At 45.7% G+C, this 16845-nt stretch overlaps 2 protein-coding genes across 2 annotated transcripts; one reads left to right on the top strand and one right to left on the bottom strand.

The window, feature by feature from the left end:
• Positions 1–1523: 1523 nt before the first annotated feature.
• On the bottom strand, positions 1524–7275 carry ZP2 (zona pellucida glycoprotein 2). Its single transcript, XM_058035816.1, has 18 exons — positions 7235–7275; positions 7085–7158; positions 6829–6912; positions 6659–6753; positions 5717–5875; positions 5363–5407; positions 4960–5124; positions 4451–4547; positions 4187–4368; positions 3647–3776; positions 3327–3508; positions 3159–3250; positions 2949–3073; positions 2508–2697; positions 2118–2253; positions 1935–2031; positions 1762–1848; positions 1524–1672 (listed from the first exon to the last, which is right to left on the bottom strand). The coding sequence occupies exons 1-18, from the start codon at positions 7273–7275 to the stop codon at positions 1524–1526; spliced, it is 2130 nt and encodes a 709-aa protein (XP_057891799.1).
• A 3692-nt stretch (positions 7276–10967) lies between these two features.
• ANKS4B (ankyrin repeat and sterile alpha motif domain containing 4B) lies at positions 10968–15667 on the top strand. Its single transcript, XM_058035772.1, has 2 exons — positions 10968–11131; positions 14593–15667. Exons 1-2 carry the CDS (start codon positions 10968–10970, stop codon positions 15665–15667), a joined length of 1239 nt encoding a protein of 412 aa, XP_057891755.1.
• The last annotated feature ends 1178 nt before the right edge of the window (positions 15668–16845 follow it).

Raw genomic sequence — 16845 nt, 5'->3', positions numbered from 1 at the left:
GATCAGCTCAATTAGGGTCAGAAGAGCTAAACAGCCATACAGTGAAGTACAACATACATTTAAGTACATAAACCCTCTTCATCAAGGACCACTTACCTGGCTTTTGCAGAAATACTTCATATTCCAGCCAAGTGCTAAGTCAACAAGACTTAAGTATAGCAGGTTGTTTGCTGGACAGTAGCTTAAGTAACCCTTTCAAGCCTAACTTCTATCAGGCCAATGACAGAAACTGACTTTTATTTAAGTGGCTCTAATGTGAGATTCATAGTTTCACTGTTTTTATATCATTATAATGTTGATTAAATACTAGCATAAGGTCTAATGACCATGTTCATCATGGTCTCTACTCCATGCTCTCTTTGCATGAAATATACATTAATACTTGGAAAATGCAGCCTGAAGTCTACTGCATTAATGACAGCTCACTAATAATGCCTAAGTGAAGCAGGGGCTGTGGCAGACAAGCCCACAGCCTGTGCTGTTTGTGCACAGCATGTTGGACAAGTGTCAGGGTCTGGCCACTGACTTGATCTGAAACTGCACACTGAGAGCACAGAGCTGGACTTGTGATGCTCACTCTCCCTGCTCACACAAAGTTACCAGACAATGTTTAACCTAAGGCTGTTACACTCCTACTACAGCAAAGCACTTTCACTCTGTCACATGCAATTATATTTTATGCCTCATTTCCTTGACTATGCAAGGCAACATGTACAAAATACAAAATAAGAACTGCATGAAAAGCTCCCTCACCTCAGGTGGCAGTGTTACAGCTACAGACAGTGCTGTCAGTATTGCAGACAAGACAGCTTTCGCTGTACTCACACTTTTCCTCCCCCAGTTTGAGGGAGGAAAATTTGTCACCCCAAGTTACACACTCCTGGTGCTCCTATTAAGTGACCAATGGAACTTCCAGCCATCAGAAGACCAGCTCTGGCAGCAAGAAATCTGTTCCACTTCAGTTTTTCTAGTATCCTTCTGGGCTGCTGTACACAGAAAAGGGAGGCTTTACTGTATATCTTCTTCAAAGACCTTTTGTAATTATCTGATTCCCATAAGGGCAAAGGAGTTTAGCTTGGTTTTAACAGTAAAGTTTTAACACAAATTCTGGGTGTTGCTAAATAATGTCAATAAAGCCAGGTTTTACTTTCCAGGTACAGTGCAGGGCTCATGTTTACAAGAGCAGCTGGAGAAGCTACTGATCCTGCAGATACTGGCACAACATGGATTTATAAAAATCCAATTAAATGGAATCACAATTGTGAACAATGATAAGCAATTCAAGAAAGGAAATTGGCTGCAAAGTCCAACAGGAATTTAGCATAGCAACATTCTGTTGCAGAACAAAGATGCTCAGGAAATTAAGTATTATGGCAATTGTTAAGGACAAACATACAGTAAGGGGACATTCAGAGGATGAACAGTGTTGACTTGCATAACTAGATACAGGAGAGAGAATACATGACAGACAGAATTCACCAAGATATTCACCAGAATACTCCAATTTTATTTGGAAATGCACACTAATGTACCACAGTTACCATGTATGCTCTTCTCTTTAGGCATTTAAGAAAAGCCAGAAATAGCAGCATTGTGGCCAGAGAGAGAACAGCAATCATTGCAATGCCAGCCCATGCCTCCTTGCTCAGGAGAGTGCTCAGGAGAGTGCTCCCTGCAAATCAAAGGGAAGGGCAGTTAGTGAGGATCTGTCTCCACAAACTAAGCCCAAACAACACCCCCCAGCACCCTCTGGCTCAGTACCTCGGGCTGCAGGCCACTCTTCTGGCACAAGGAGGACAGGGCCTCCCAGGCTCACCACAGCAGAGTTCATAGCTGCCATCCCACTTTCTGCAACAGAAACACAGCACAGGTGAACCCTGCAGTGCAGGGGGTTATCTTGGATCAGTACAACCTAAAATCCTCTCAGACATTACCTCTCTTGCTTCTGGATGGCCTTGGGCATCTTGGGATGCACAATGGGGAGTCTGGGTGAAAACGGTGGCAGATCAGAACGCTGCAGTGGAAGTACACCTGGGACAGAATGAGAGGAATGAGACACCTCTTCCTTTTGAAACAGCAGCTGCTCTTACTACTGTTCCAAGTCCAATGTCACCTACCAGGCCAGAAAGGGCTTTGTCACCAGAAACAAAAGCAAAAGTCTTCACTTCCAGCCTTTGGCGATAGTTGGCATAGCTGACACCACGTCCCACAGGGTGGAACACAGTCCTGTAGCTGTCTAGGTCATACTCACAGCTGCCAATAAATGCAAACCCAGTCAGAACATCAGGGTAGAGAAGATTTGGGTTGTTGGTGTTGACTGCTTTAAGCAGCAGATTGAAGTTCAAGGCTGAGGTGCTGCCTTCTTCCTACAAATTCCAGCATTCCAGGGCAGCACTTAGAAGGCCCTCACACTTAAGGCTCTCTTACTAAAGAGGGAGCAGGGGAGAATTCGGGACTCCTCACACCCACTGCCAAAGGTGCTTTCACTTCTGTGGTGGGGCACTCACCCATCTACAACAATATTCCACTGGGGCAGGGATCCTGGCTCCTGGGAGGCCGTTGCCCAGCAGTCATCCAGCACCAGGTGCAGGCTGGGGTCATTGCGGTTCAGGACCTGAACTTCCAGGAAGATGGGCTGGCGCAGGTACCTCACTATGGGATACTGATCCTCACGGTAGGGCTGCCTGTACGAGTCCTCTGCAAGAGACAAAGTCACTCATGTTAAATAACTCACGGTGCAAAGAGGGTCTCAAGGTCTTCAACATCAGCTGCTTGAACAGCTCTGTCCAAGGGCCACAGATTTGGGGTATCTGCTTCAAGCAGCATGGATGAGCAGAAAGGAAGCACACCAGGACAGAAGTCCATACACCGGAAGAGTTCACTCATCCACCCTCCCCTCCACAAGCTCCAGATACTTCCCAGCCAACTGAGCCCAGAGCCAGCTTTACCTGGGTAGCTTAGAAGAACTAAGGAGAGGGAGCCTTGATTCACTGAAGGAGGTGGAGGAGAAAGGTTGTCTACTTTTACAGTGAGGGAGGCATCACCATTGCTGAAGGAGCAGATGACTGTTAACCTGTAACAGGGAAGGAGCAGGTAAGTCATGTACTGTTGTGTGGGTAATACAGTACTGGATGGGCTAAAGATGCTTCCAGACACACCTGAGTTCACTGTCCCTTGAGATCCTGCCCAGGGGAAGGTCTGCCCATGATGACCTCACCTCATTCTCATAATGAATCTGCTCCCCATCAAACTGCAGGTAAATGACAGCATTAGTGAGGGCATTTCCTATGCCTGAATCCCACCCCACCAGCCCTGGCCACACTCACCCAGTGCCTGGTCCCACACCCGTTCAGGGGGACGTGGAACCGAACCCTGTCATTCAGAGGTGACCTGTAGGCTGGCCTGCACACAGGATCCCTGAGCCTGAGTGTATCCAAATCCAGCAGTGGTGTGGTACTCTCAGCCAGGATTTCAAAATCCATGTAGCCATCCTGGGTGCACACAGCAGCTGTAACAGAGGTTCACAGAAGTTGTCATCGAGTCAGTGACAGCTCTGTCTGCCAGGAGCTGTTGGTAAGGTGACCTAATCCAACACAAAGTGTAACAATGAGCCATGTTGAGGGAGCTGCAGGAGTCAGTCTCTTACCTATTGGTGTGTGCTTCTCACAGGGGCACTCAGGCTGCATCACCATTGCCACAGTCTCCCCATGGAAGTGAAAAGCCAGTTTCAAAGAGGGCATGTAGTACTGAAGTCCTGAGCAGCTCTCCCCACGTAGCTGAAGGACAAGAGAGATTCCCTTAGAGTGTGACAAGAGCTCTTTTTAACACATCCACCTGTTGGAGCCAATTAACAAATAAACCAAGCCTGAAGAGCACTCTGGCCACAGGGGAAGCTCATTTGCATTGCTCCAGGCATGCCAAATACCTTCCCCCTCCAAGAAGAATATTTTCACCTCCATCTGTTTTTGCCAAAAGACTCCAGGAAACCCAAGTTACCTTGCATGATGCTTATCTATTACAAAGCCAGTTTGCATTCATCTTAAATCACACCTGCCCTCAGCCAGCCACAGGGCATGACTGGCTCAACTGATCCTTAGTCATGGTCAAAGCCACTGTGCCTGCGAGTTTCAAAACACCAAGGAGGTGTGATCACACCAACACCTGTGATCAAAGGATCAGAACTCACCCTGGACTTTAGGATTCCCTTGCTAATATACAGCCTGATCCCTCTCTGTGTGTCCAAAGTGATTCCATTTTCCTGAAGCTGATCCATGGGGATGGTCTTATTCTCTACATCCACATCCATAAGGATGCCTGGAAAGGCTGGGATGACAACAGTCATGTGTGTTGCATTACAGACTGCTGGACCTGCAACAACATCTTGGATAAATATAACATCACTTTCCCTGGAGCAAAGTGGGGTCAGGTTCTGGCTTTTTCCATGCATTACCTGGAGCACAAAGCATCCTTGACTCCACAGTCAGCCTATGCTCAGGAGGGCCGTATGTGAGCTTGAATGCCACAGTGTGGAGCACCTTGTCATTGAGCTGACAAAGAAGATGGAGCTCTATTAGACAGTGCTGAGCTCTGATCCATCACAGGACCAACCCCAGAGGGCCACACACTGCATCAGGTTCAGATCTACAGCAGCAGCTTCTTCCCACCTCACCCTTTCTAAAAACAGCTGCTGATCATGAGACTGCCAGTCAGATATTCCCAGGACTGGCTATAGCTGGAATTCTGCTTTTGGAGTCTCCCACTCACTGTGCTGCTGTCTGAGGGACACACTGTGCCTTCCCAGATCCTTGTGCCAGGCAGTTCAGGGACAGCTTTGCCCACACCAGCTCAGCCCAGCAGTGCATCAGCCTGACAATGCTTTCCACAGGTCTACAGGAGGGAGACAGTGCTGCCCAAACAGGGGCTGGGTAACACCTCAGTGCTGATTCCCCATTCACATACCTTGTAGGACACAACTCCAGTGGCAGCAAAGGCCACCTGAAAGACCAGGTTGTGGCCATCAACTAGAAAGTTATAGCCTTGCTGCATTGCTTGCCCCAGGCTTAGCTGATGTATTCTGGTTCCATCATCAACTGACAGATTCCAGGGCATTGAAGTTGCTGGAAGCTGCAAAGCAGGAAATCAAAAGGCACAGAAGCATCAAAGCATTAGATTTCTCTCTGCAGGGCTGCCACCTCCCAGGCTTTACATTCAACCCTATATTGACAGGGCAGAACTAAGCTTCCCAACAAGATGCAAGTCCATCAGAGAGGTCCCTGCCCAAACTTGGAGATATCAGGCACAGCTTATCCCAAAACCCCAGGTACTCCCCCCCAGCTCCCTTCACAGGGTGGAAGGAACATACCTTATGCTCATCACTGAGACTTGAAATGAGTCCTGGGAAGGTAACCTGGAACACAATGAGAATCAGACTGCAGGAACTTGCAGGGCAGTAGCCACACACCAAAATCTCCACTACAGCTTCCCGAAGTAAGCTGCCAGCATCAGCTGCCCCTGCAACAGGGCTGGAGCCAGACTGGGTGCATCATTAATGCTTTGCAAACCAGCTCTCCAAAGAGCCAGCAGCCAAGCCAAAGTGAACCTGCAGCCAAGAGAGCTCCTTGGAGCTACCCCCAGATCCCAGACAACTCCAGGAGACAGCCACCCTGCTTTGGAAGCCTCAGAGCAGGACCTAGAGCTCTCCCACCCCTCTACTTACTGCCATGAAGTCTTTGGTGCAGTTTGTAGCACCAACAAACACAGGAGCAGTGACTTCATCTACAGGAATGCTGTCACAGTGAGTGCTGTAGGTGATATTGGTCTCCTCTCCCATTGTGTCATTCACCATCAGCTTCAGCCAGAGCTGGTGCTGACCATGCTACAGACAAGAGACACAAATTAGAAAGAGGCTGCAGAAATCACTGCAGCATGAGGGCACTAAAAGCCATTGAGCCTGAACTCTAACTCCAGAGCTGGTTTAGGTGTTTGCACCAGGACAAGGTGACTTCTTGTTTGAATAGCCCAAAGGAAAAGTATGAGCTCTTTAGGAAAGCAGGGGGGCACAGGGTTAGGTTGAAGAGCAGAAGATACAAAGATAACTGCAGAAATCAAGGAGAAAACTCCAAGGAGTAGCAGGATTTAGTGCCAGAGTCAGCTGTCCAAAAAAAACTAAGCTAATAAACAGCAGAACAGAGTCCTGTGGTATTTCAAATACTTAAAAGCAACAGATACAAGTAAAGCATCTGGTTCTGGCCTCCCACTGACTACTCTACCTCAACAGCTATGATCAGCATATGGTGTTAATTGTCTGTCAATACATTTTAAATAGATTGGTGCTCTGAAACTCTTGAACATGGTCCATCTCCCTACAAGAAAACCTGTCAAGTAAATCAAGTCCTCTACAGAAGAGCAAAACATTTATGACAGGCTGAGGGATTTAATGCATAGTTGAAACAACAAGAATTTCAGTAGCTTCAGGTTTGGTTTTCTTTTTCATTTTTGGCATGAAGTGTTCTTCTATAAAAGTTTCAGATTATCAGAAGTGTAAGTATCCTCAGTCTTGAGGAAAATTAGAAACATTATTAAACCCAGTCCTGTCCAGGGAAAAAAACTAAACCTCTAACTCCATCACAGCAGCTTCCTAGGATGAAGGCCCCCTTACCTGCAGGCTGGTGCAGTTGACAAACAGGACACTGAGTGTCAGCCTCTCATAATCCACAGTGTGCTCACAGGACAGGATCTCCTCACCTCTCACATCTAGGAGGGATGGGGAAGGTTAGCCCTGCAGCAGGCAGGTGTCAGCCAAAGGGCCAGGGCAGCAGCAGTACATACCAACAACACACACATGCCAGGAGTAGTTGCTGAGCTCTCTGGAAAACTCCACTTCCATCCCATGCCTATGGCAGGTCACATTCTCTGCAGAGCAAAGGCCACCATGAGCTCCAGCAGACCCTCCTGGAGGCACACACCCTGCAAGCCCCAGCCTGGCAGCCTCCAGAGCCCTCCCATGCCAAGGCAGAGGGCAAGCAGCTCCAGGCAAGCCCAAACCCACATCCCCACCACAGCCAGCCCAGAGAGAGCACATTACCCAAGAGATCCTGGACCCCCAGGCCATCAGCACAAGGGGCTAAGCACAGCAAAAATCCAAACAGGAGCAGCAACCTACAAGGAAAGAGAATCAAGTTTGAGAGCAGCAAGGAAAGGACACAGCTCCCTTTGTACCCCAAACCGCACTCACCACATCCTTGAGGTGCTCCAGCACTGCTGCTCAGACCCCATCACTTCAGGGCACCACAAGCTTGGCCTGGAGCTGCTCAGGGAGGGTTTTATAGGCCCTGGGTCTGGCTCACACAGGTGCCACCTCTCTGCTGCCCAGGGAACAGAGCACTTGCACCTGATGCTCCTTGAGTGGGGGCTCACAGGAGACCTTAAGGTAATACTGAGTCTTTAACAGGGGTTGCTCTATTTTGAAAGCATCCTTTTCTTGCGCTGATAATGTGTTCCCTTTATCCCCATGTTGGATATTTCATGGAAAAATGCATGTCTGTTTTGGTAGTTATTTTTTTAATGGGGTTTTCTGTGCCAGCATGACAACATTTGAGACACCAATGAGCTCAACGGGGCTTTCCTTGGGACTATTTGAAGCACTGGTGAAGATATCATGGGGGAAGAGATTTCTGAAACCAAGGAAAATGTTTTAACAAAGCAAAGAGCCTGAATGCCAGGTCAGGACTTCTACTTTTGAGCACTCACAGCAAAAACTGCAAAAGTCTCTGTGATACAACAGATAATGTCACTGCTCCCAGCCCTGCTGTGTGCAGGCTCTGCAGGGGATGCCCTTGGACCCAGAGCAGAGCAGCAGTCACATCAGGTTGGTGTCACACTGAGCCTGGCGTGGGTGACCCTCAGCCTGGTGTGGGAACTGGCTGCTCAAGAGGACATCCAGCAGCAGCGTGTCCTGAGGCACAGAAGTTTTCCCTCCCTAAGAAGTGAAGAAATAAACTCTTATTTTTGCTTAAAATGTTGTCATCATCTCTGAATTGTGTAGCCACGATTACCCAGTGTGACTAATTCCATTCTTCTCTGAGCCCATTAGCTCCAAAGATCTCATTAGGCCAGCAGAGCCTTCCTTGCCTCCCCTTGCATGGCCTTTACCATACCACATTTGGTGCTTTTAAAAGTTGCAATGAGGAAATGTTGTGCTGGGAAACACCTCATGCAAAACAGATGGCACAACAACATCACTGTGCAGGTTTATGCTCCAAGTTATCTTCAGCAACATAACTGGTGGTGCTGCAGCCTTTCAATCTAAATAGTTTGTTTAACTGGCAATATTTTATTTGAGACAGTTCTCAAATAAATAGAGTATAACCATATATACAGTGAAATCCAAAACCAAATCAAAGCTGCTGGTTAAGTAATTCATTAGTTTACAACACCATGTAGCATCACAACAGAGTTTCTCATGGGCCTGGTAAGACATGTCAATTGGAAGTGGAATGGTTCTGAAGTTCTTTTCACACACAGAAAGAAAAGCTTCATTCTAACTATCCAGGGAGTTTTAAAAGTTCACAATTTTGAGCTTTAGTCTGAAAAGAATAATCTCCATTCAGGCTGAGAAATTTACCTCATTTGATGTTGAATCATTTATTCCATTTCAAGTTGAGGTTTTTGGATGGGACAACAAAGAACAAGTACCAGGAGTTTAGAAACAAATGAAGATTTTGTTTGGTCTTTTCTTTTTTCTTTCTTTTTTTGTGATGCCCACTTTTATGTCAGAAATAATAATAAAGCTGGCAAAGTCCTGCAGCTTCTCCCCAACTGACATGGGTTTTGCTTCACCTCTAATTAAAACTTGCAGCAATAGTTTCCCACTTAGCATTGTACTGGGAAAATTTAAAATCAATATTTTCAGATGCTAATGGCAAAAATCACTCTGAGATCAACACTTTGTGTGCTGCATTAATTAAGAGAAAAGCAAGTTAAGGTACTTCTGTAGTAAAAACTAAGGATCTTGAAAATTAAAAGGACCCTTCTGCCACCAAATCACTTTTCATGAGTGTATCATGTTTCCTTTCTCCTACCAGGCACTGGTGATAAAGCAGTATGTGAATGGTGATCATTTTACCCCTGAAAAAAGGCCAAGTAAAAGAAATAAAATTCAAAGGCAATAATAAACAGCTGATCTTTTATATATATTTACATGTATTACCTATCTTTGTTCTGCAACAGCTAGGTTTTCTTGTAGCTGTAAATTTAGCTGTGTGCTGAGCCTGGTTAAATAGAAAACAGAGTAAATGACTGCATCTAATAAAAATTTTTATTAGAAAAGTATTAATGCAGTGCAGGGAAACTGAGAGTAAAACTGTCTTCTAAAGTGGGGATGGACACTGGCCTGGGTGAGGCACAGCCCATCCTGACTGCTCTGGGAGGGCAGGACAGCACCAGGGACAGTCTGGGTGACACAAGGGACAGCCAGGGCTTGTCTTTACCCTGACCTGGAGCTCTTTATTCAAAGGTTCGAACCATAAGGGACAGACAGAGCTTTGCTTTACCCTGACCTGGAGCTCTTTATTCAAAGGTCCAAAACTGCCACTGGCTCTCCTTGTCCTCATGGGAAGAAAAAGGTTGGTACAAGTTCATTCCTGAAGAGCTCTTCAATGCCTGTCTGAGAAAATAATGAAGAGAGAAAGCCCATTTTGAGAGGTCTCTGGTGTGTCACAGGGGCAGAATTATGGGATGTAAATGAGGTGGCAGAATTCCATTTGGGGATTGCACCAACTCTGAGCATGGAGCTGGTTTGTGATTCTCTAATGGGGGCACAAAAAGCAACAAAACCCCACTGCTAATTGCTGAGGGTAGAGTCTCTGAGATTCAGGTTAATTCAGTGAGTCACAGAAAACAGCTTGGCAAAAAGTGATGTTTGTGTGGCAGCTCTTGTGAATGTGGCCAGGAGAACCCTGAGCTCACAGCACTGCAGGAAGCTGCAGCAACCTCTTACCAACTTCTCAGCTGCTGTCTGAAAACTGGCTTTTTATATGACTTGCTCTTTTTAGTAATTCTTTTGAACTTTAAGTTAGAATTAGTCTAATTCAATAAGTTTCTGGTTGTAGAGGTAGCCCTTAATGCCACTGAACTCAGGGGAAGTGTATTCTAAACCAAGAAATCTTTGTGATGGGGAATGGACCATCTATTCCCAGGCAAGGACCACAGTGCCCAGCTGGGGCAGTGGGTGCAGACCCATCATGTTTCCTTTTCTGGAATTCCTTGTGGTATCCTGAGGAAATCCTGCACAATTCTGTGTCTAAACAGAGATTACAATATCTGTCAAAGAGTTTTATAGTTGCCAATTTCCTGAAGATCTCCTGATGAAATGTAACTCACACACTGGTTTTGCCAGCTGTGACTTGCAGAGCTGTTGGGGGTTTTATCCAAACATCACCCTGTGCATCATTTACAGTCTGCATACACAAAATGGTTCCATGGAAGTGCCTGGTTTGTCAGGGGAGTGACTTGTTTTCAAATACAGCATCCCAGTAAAAGACGGATTACAAATGGCTTCACCAGGAAAGGTAACTGCTCCTGCTTTCCTCCCATCAAACTCAGGGATACTTTATTCCTTGGCGTGAGACCTGGTCACACTGACAGTCATGGCCTTTAGAAGGTTATTTTGGAAGTCCTTTTGCAATTCCCACAGAACAGTCAGGCAAAAACACTGAGAAGATGACTGGATCCCCTCTCTAAGGAGTCCATTATGCAACAAACTGAACATGGCAGAGCCACCTTCCAGGAAATGAAAGCATTCCCCACCCACAGCTCCAGACGAAGAGCCTGCAAGGATGAACTTTGCCTCCCCATTCCCCTCCTCACAGGGATGTCTCAGCTTGTAATCATTAATCAGCTCTCCCGTGATGGAAGAGTGACTGTGCAGCCTGGATATTGCTCAGGAGCTGCTTTGGGAGCTGCTGAAAATGTCGAGCAGGTACCACAAAGCAGCGGCCGACGGCAACGTGGACCTGCTGAAAGAGGCCACCAAGAAAGACCTCAACACTTCAGATGAGGATGGGATGACTCCCACCCTCCTGGCAGCCTACCACGGGTACCTGGAAGCTCTGGAAGTCATTTGCAGGAGGGGGTAAGTTCAGCCAGCCTCAAAACTGCAATTCCTGCCTCGTGTTTCCAAGGCCCCGATGACCTCCGGCCCAAAAGGCCGAAAGTCACAGGAATTCCTTTAAGGCACTGCCAAGGATTGTTTCTTTAGAGGCTGTGGTTTAGGTCCAGAGCCTGCAGGGAGGTCTCTGTTGTTTCTCAGACAGGGGGTGAGGAGCCCTTCAGGTGTCTGTCAGTGAAAGCAAATCAGCATCCACAGGAACACATCAGGTCCTGCAGGGCCCTGGCACCTTTCCTTCCTCACTGGAGAAGGTTACCAACAGCCTTTGAGGATATCTTGAGACAAGATTCACAGAGAAATTCCTAATTTGAAACAATTTCAGCAAAAAGATATCTCCCATTTGCTTCCAAAGTGCAGTTAGTAGGCACTTGTGAAGATTTAATGCTGTCCAGAGGTGAGTCACAACAGACAGCCTTGAGGCAGTAACATCTAAAATGGTTATTTCTGTGCTTTTTTAACAACCACCATCAGGTTAAAATGGAGAATACTGATTCAGAAGCCGTGATAGGACCTTTGTAAACCATAAAAAAAAAAAAAAAAGAAAAAAAAAAGAAAGGAAGGTTTTCTACAGGTTTATTTTCTAGTAATAAAATGTCTGAATCATTTAAATGTCTTACATGGTTAGAATGTGTTATTGAAGTGGTAATTACCTCTCCACCATCAGTACTCTATTGCTCAGAGCCTACCTTTTAAGCTGTGGTTCTGTAATAACATCTAATTAAAGAAAATCTGCTCTTGTGTAGAGATAGAGTTAATAAAATGTTCTTTTCCATAACAGTGAACAGATTGCAGGGAACAGCTGAATAACTATTTGGATGTATCTGAGTTTTCTTTTATTAAAAATTGAGTTGAAATTTTTTTTTTTCATAGATTTGCTTTATAGCTCATTGGGCTCAGGTGTGGCTGTGGTATCACAATGAAAAAGACCTTTGGACTGCGTGGTTGTTGCCGTGTCCTCAGGAGAGGCAAAAATAGATTGAAAGTTTTTCAACTTGTGCAATTCAGGCAGCTCGCAGGAAATACCTGTCAATAATGTTTGTCCCTGAACACCTGCAAGCCAGAACAACTAGATAAGGAACAAATAGAAGAATTTTCTCCCACATAAACTGAAAGAAATCACAGCAGATAACACAACGATCAAAATTTCTGTATATTTGTTATTTTGTGTATTTCTAAGTATTTTTCTTGGTAGAGGACAGCTTTGGAACAGTATCGCCTCAAAATCTTCAAACATATGTGATTACCTCTATTTTAATCTAAGATTTCTTGACACAATCAGGAAGATGTGTGTGTCAGAGGTATGGCTGCATTCTCATTGTGTTTTTGGGGAGAAGCTGAGTTTTAGAAGATGTTTGAGCTCTTCTTCAGTCAGTTAAGTTACATGTTTTCATGTAAGTTTACAGTTAACAGACACATGTTTTCTTGTGAGAAAGTATTTTAATTATTTTTAACAAATTCATCCTTTCCTTGAAGAGATTTCCTGAAAGAGGCTCTGAGGCACAGGGCAATTTTCTTTAGAGTGGTTACAGATTTTAGGACTCTCAAGCTTTAGCCCTTGGAAATTTAGCAATAAACCCTTTTCATCTTGAAATAATTTATCTTCCTAGGCATCAGGAGACATTTTCTCTGCTTGCCTTGCAGGTACATGAATAAAGGCAAGACCAAATAGAAGAATCTGCTTTGTTTTGTGTGAGCCTTCTCCTTGGGCAAGCAGGGAGCATGAGAAGCCAGAGCAGATGCCAAACCTTGTGTAAAGTCCCCCTGGGCTGGGAGCAGCCCCTGGAGTTTGTCAATTGTTTGAGACTCAGAGGCTGGCAGGTTCCAGGGGGAGCAGAGACCACAACCAGCTCTGCAGGGGGATGGATGACCCGGCCCTCCCCAGCTCAGGGTGCCCAGGCAGATCACAAATGTGGGAACTGAGGAGCCCAGCACGCCCAGCCACAGCCAGGCAGCTCCCCAGGCACAGCCAAAAAGCAGAAATACGAACACATGGCTGCCACATGGCTGAGAGGAGAAACTCTGATCCTCAGCTGCCACCTCCTCGTGGCCAAGCCTGAGCAAAGCCAGCTCTGCTGGACCCCTGAGCTCAGCCCTGCCTGGGGCAGCTCAGGCTGAAGGCTGTGCCCAGACCTGACCCCCAACAAACCTGGCAGTGCTTTGCTGCAGAGCCCCAAAGGTAGAGATGATGGCTGGAGGACATTTTGGGACAGGATGTACCATGTCTTCCACAGTACAGCTCGGAGTCATTGAAATGCTTGAACTCCCAAGAGTAGAAATTTTCCTTGCAAATCTGATCCCTGGCTCTGAAGTCAACAAAGATTTTGGGCTTCTGTGGCCACCCCATTTTTTGGTCACAAGAGGACACAAACTCTGTTCTGAGCATTGCCAAAGCTGACCTTGTCAAATGTGTATCTAAATATTCAAGCTGATTCTTGTCTGCAGGCAGCAGTTCAGTGTGAAGTCAGTGCAAGAGTTAAAAATCAAGCAATACTTTTCACTGGCTTTAAATTCATTTGAAAAATGTGGCATTTTATTTTCAAATGAACTTCTGCCTTTCAAACCACCATGAGTAAAAGCAGCTTACAGAGAACAAAGGAGTTGACAAACAATGGCATCTATCTGGGCTTAAACTAATACCAATGGAGACAAATGGGTAATCAGGGCTTTACTCTGGATCATTTACCTATTACCTACCTAAAAAGTTACTGCAGGAACTCATTAAGTGTGTATCACTGTTGCCAGTGAGGAAACCTTCTAACATTGCCCTCCATTTGACATGCAAAAGGAAAAAAATCAATCCATGGAAATGTTCTTGAAACAATTTTGCCAGTAATTCCAGTGAGAATAAGTCAAAGCCTGAGCCCACTTTTGGTTGCCAGACCCTGGGATGACAAAGGAAATGCCCTGGCTCCCTTATGGGGAGATGCAGTCACAGACAGCCCTGGGAGCTTGTGGAACTCTCAGGTCAGGAAGGAGAGCTCATGGCACACTCACAGGGCAGGAAGGAGAGCTCATGGCACACACACACAGCCACACTCAGGGCAGGATGAGAGCTCATGGCACAGACACAGATCCACATTCAGGGCAGAATTAGAGCTCATGCCACACTCAGGGCAGGATGAGAGCTCATGGCACACACACAGATCCACACTCAGGGCAGGATGAGAGCTCATGGCACACACACAGATCCACACTCAGGGCAGGATGAGAGCTCATGCCACACTCAGGGCAGGATGAGAGCTCATGGCACAGACACAGATCCACACTCAGGGCTTGTGGCAGGGGGTGCAGCCCTGTCCTAGCAGCTGGGGCCAAGCTGAGCCATTGTCCCTGGGCTGTTCTCCTCAGAGCAGAGCACAGTGCCACGTTTGGTGTCAGAGCTCAGTGTGAGTACCCAGCTCACTGTGTGCTGTTTTCCCTGGCAGGGGTGACCCTGACAAGTGTGACATCTGGGGGAACACGCCCCTGCACCACGCTGCCTGCAATGGCCACATCCCCTGCGTCTCCTTTCTGGTGAACTTCGGGGCCAACATCTTTGCTCTGGACAACGACCTGCGCACCCCGCTGGAGGCAGCTGCCAGCAGGGACCGCAGGGAGTGCGTGCAGATCCTGGACAGGGCTGCCACCGAGCAGAACCTGCTGAACCCAAAGAAGGTCTCCAAACAAAAGGCACAGGCCCAGAGGAACGTGGAGAGACAAATCAAGGAGTGTGAGAAGCGCCAGGAGAAACACCAGCAGGAAATGAACAGGAATTATATTAAAGAAAAGGTTGGCACGGTGAATTCTTCCAAAGGAACGCACTCCAGGGTAAAGCTGCCTGGGCTATTTGCTTCAAATGCCACAAGTACTTTAACCAAAAACCTGAAAGATACCTTGAAACTCAAGACAAAAAAGACAACTGACAGCACAAGAAAGCAGGAAACACAAAGGAATGACCAAGAGGATGATATGGGTAGGAAAAGTGTGATGCATTTGTTTGATGAGAAAGAGGAGGATGAATTATTGAATGACCTTGGAGAGAAAAACCTTGCTGATAATGACAGTCAGCTCTCCATTTTTCAGCGGCCAGGTCTTGGCAAGATTGTGTTTGGAAGGAATTTGGCTGCCGAGGTAAATCCTGAAACTGTGTCTTCTGAGAAAGAAGGTATAAGAGATACAATAGCCAGTGAGCTCTTTCAGTATGAAAACACTGAGAACGGCAGGGAAGGTGATGCCGAAAACAGTGCTGATGTCCCTTGGAATGAAGAAGAAGTGGTTTGGGATGATGAGGAAACAGAGAATACACCCCTTGAGGTATTTCTGGCATCACAGATGCTGGATGAGTTTCTTCCAGTCTTCATGAGGGAAAAAATTGATTTAGATGCCCTGATGCTATGTTCTGATGAAGATCTACAGAGCATTCAGATGGAGCTTGGGCCAAGAAAGAAAGTCCTGAATGCTGTGAATAAAAGAAAAAAGGCACTTGAGAACCCTGGAAAAACTGTAGATACTTGCTTATAAATTATAATATCTGTTGTTGTTACCTACACACTGATTCATTAATTTTCCCTTTTTCCAGTGTTTAACTCTTTTCAGAAGTCTGCTAAAGCAAAAGGCAGAGAGGTTACCAAATGCTTTGGGAAGTACAGAGGGATAACATTTTTTCTCTCTGGATGAGTAGTTTTGGTGAACAGCACATTTTCTGCCAAAAAGCAAGAATGTGAAGTTAAAAACCAAAAAGCTTTTTCTCCCTGAACTGTTTTTGTGGATTGGATTTCTTTTGGTCCAGATAATTTCAAATACCAGTGAAGGCCAGGCCAGCTGCATTCCTTAATAAAGCCCTTCCTTTCTTCTCCAAAACCACAATGCAAAGAGCATTCTCAGAGCCTGAGAGCTTTGAGATTTCTCCATTTGCTTCTGAAGGATCAGAAAAACCTCTCTTCCTAGTACTGGTGTATGTTAGGAAAGGAATCTGAATCTTGATTTTAGCTCTGGTTTATTGACTCTAATCACCTCTGAATTAATGTAAATAAGACTAATTCACTGTAAGCTTCATGTATTTGTCAGTAAAGTTTTTACTTCTGTATTGACAATAATTTAAAAATACACAAAGTAGCTTCCCAAGAGATGTTCAGTGTGAGTTGTATATTCCTTTCTTGTCTCATTAGACTGGATCCAATTGCCAGCACCCATCATGTCCTAAATGTCATTGAGGCTGCAATACTTTTAACTGCAAGAAACTGAGGTTTAACTTTCAAAATCTTCGATCTATTTTGGTATATCCCCAGCTTGGTTCCTATAGGCTGCATTTTCCATGCAAAGTCCCAGAAATGAGGATTCATATCCCACACCATTTTCTGTGGGTTGTTGTCAGCCTTAGCCTGAGAGCTGTGCATCACACACAGCTCATAAAAATAAAAAAAGAAAATGAGCTGTGCTGCTGTGGAAGCTGCTGCTCTTCCCACTCTATCTGGAGGCATTCACAGCAGGGTTCCTCAGTTCCCCTGGGAAGCCAGCACTATCAGATATAAATTAAGCACTCCTGTTGAGCTTTGTGAATCTAATAAAGTGCTTTTAGCAGCCATGCTATGGCTAAGATCACAGATTTTGCATGCACATTCATTAGCAGAACATTTATCTTTAAAGCTCTTTTTATATCTTTCCATTAGCCAGCTATGATTTTTTCCTTAGGGCTCTGC

The sequence above is a fragment of the Melospiza georgiana genome, chromosome 16 (assembly GCF_028018845.1).
Source record: "Melospiza georgiana isolate bMelGeo1 chromosome 16, bMelGeo1.pri, whole genome shotgun sequence".
NCBI classification, from domain to species: domain Eukaryota; kingdom Metazoa; phylum Chordata; class Aves; order Passeriformes; family Passerellidae; genus Melospiza; species Melospiza georgiana.
This window is presented reverse-complemented; position numbering and strand designations above follow the sequence as displayed.